At 32.2% G+C, this 2,109-nt stretch overlaps 1 protein-coding gene across 1 annotated transcript in view; it reads left to right on the top strand.

Annotated features, from left to right (window-relative positions):
• LOC106867494 (cytochrome P450 10) overlaps nucleotides 1-2,109 on the top strand; it is a 29,237-nt gene that overhangs the window by 3,861 nt on the left and 23,267 nt on the right. The window contains exon 2 of the mRNA XM_052969902.1: nucleotides 1,245-1,393. Coding sequence (XP_052825862.1) covers nucleotides 1,265-1,393 — 129 coding nt within the window. The 5' untranslated portion in view covers nucleotides 1,245-1,264. The remainder of the gene's footprint in view (nucleotides 1-1,244; nucleotides 1,394-2,109) is intronic.

Here is a 2,109-nt window from a genome sequence, read left to right on the forward strand (position 1 = left end):
ACACACACACACACACACACACACACACACACACACACACACACACACACACACACATATATATATATATATATATATATATATACATACATATATATATATATATATATACACATACATACATACATACATACATACACACACACACACTCACAGGCACGCACACATATTATTCTGTGACAGGAATAGTATTGACTGTGACTTCGAAGTTTCAGCTTGTACAATTACTCTGATGATGGTTTAGCAGGCAGAAAAAAACTTCGCAGTCACTCTCAATACTATTCCTTTTAAAAATAATAAATATGTATTATGTAAAAAGTATTACGATCCTTTAATTTGATGTAAAATTACTTTTGTTCCACCTTAATATAAAAACAAATAATATACATATAAATAAACGGTGAGCGGACAGAAACGTTAGCACGTCGGGCAAAAATGCTTACCGGTATTTCGTCTGTATACCGAGGTCGACTTTGTCTTTCATCCTTTCAGGGTCGATAAAGTAAGTACCTGTTGAGCATTGGATGATGTAATCGGACCCTCCTCCGAAATTGCTGGCCTTGTGCCAAAATTTGTAACCATTATATCATATGCAAATATATATAATATATTCCTATGTATATGTGTATGATTATATGTAATATATATATATATATATATATATATATATATATCTTGGTATCTATCTATCAACATACATACATACATACATACATGGATACTAAGTATCGAACCGCGAACGAAGATATCGTTATCTGTTATTATTACCATGTCATGCGCTTATGTTTAGATTCCATAATTAGCTGATTTTATATAGAATTGTCTTTTACTTTTTTTTGCTTGAAGCTTCTTTAAAATTATACCTTGTTCCTTCGTAAAATAAATCATTGCGTTTACTGAGTTTGGTTGTCAATACTTTTATGTTATTCATTGTGTCATAGACCAATACATAAGTGTATTTAAACCATGCTTAAATATACGGCTATATGATGACGAATGGAGACTAAACGATTCGAGACGTTGCGTTTTACAAACAAGAAACAAAGGAAAATAAGCTATGGAGATGTGGTTAACATACACAAAGTATTCCCACTGTAATGTGCAAAACTATCTAGAATATCAGCCTTCGTATTTGGAATCCTGACAAGCATTTCAAGTTAGGTATCGAAGAAAATCAGCAATTGGGTTTTTCGCTTATTCTTAAATAATTGTGTTTATATCGTCCTTTTTTTGTTCGATTTCAGTAAAAGTAAAACAAAGAAAAATGGCCACTTTTCGAAGATTGACACAGCAGGTTTATAACAAGAGTATATCTTGCGTAAACATGCGCAAGATAGCTACGTCAGCCACAGGAAAACAACGGGTAGCAGAGCTTGACGACACATTTATAACGGTTAGTTTGATTTCTTTTATTTTTTAAAACATTCTTTCATTTATATTTTCAAGTGTTACCGAAAAGTAAAAAAAAAAAAAAGAAAAAAGTTCCTATCTACTTAAATTCGTAGAAACTGCGTGACGTCATAGTTATGAGGGATGTTCAAAGAGTTTTGAGACTAACATGAAGTGACACATACAACCATAAGTTGAAATCACGGTGAAAGGGAACATAAACAGGTTCAAAAATTTTAGAGCAACACCTTATATAGAGAGAGGCACGTGACTCAACAGAGAAAATACTAGTAAATGGCTTCCAAAAGTGGTTATGAATCAAGATATTTGTAGAATAAGGCAAGGAAGCGTTATGAAATAGCAAGAAATGGCGTTTCCAGTGGGGAATCGAAACAATTGCAGTGACATTAAGCATTTTCACTTTTTAAATCATACATATATTTTGTTCCTTGCCCACCTAGGAAAGGTTTAGCTTATCGGATATTTTGCACAGGACATATAATACAGAGTCGTTGATGTTGAAATTCCAACGGAGCCTTGCATTTTGGTTAGAAACCGACTCTCTCTATTGGCAAGAGATCTTGAAATAAAATTGAACAATGGCATGCATACATACATACATACATACATACATACATACATACATACATACATACATACATACATACATACATACAGGCACACATATATTTATATATATATATATGAATATATATATAT

The sequence above is a fragment of the Octopus bimaculoides genome, chromosome 8 (assembly GCF_001194135.2).
Source record: "Octopus bimaculoides isolate UCB-OBI-ISO-001 chromosome 8, ASM119413v2, whole genome shotgun sequence".
Taxonomy (NCBI): domain Eukaryota; kingdom Metazoa; phylum Mollusca; class Cephalopoda; order Octopoda; family Octopodidae; genus Octopus; species Octopus bimaculoides.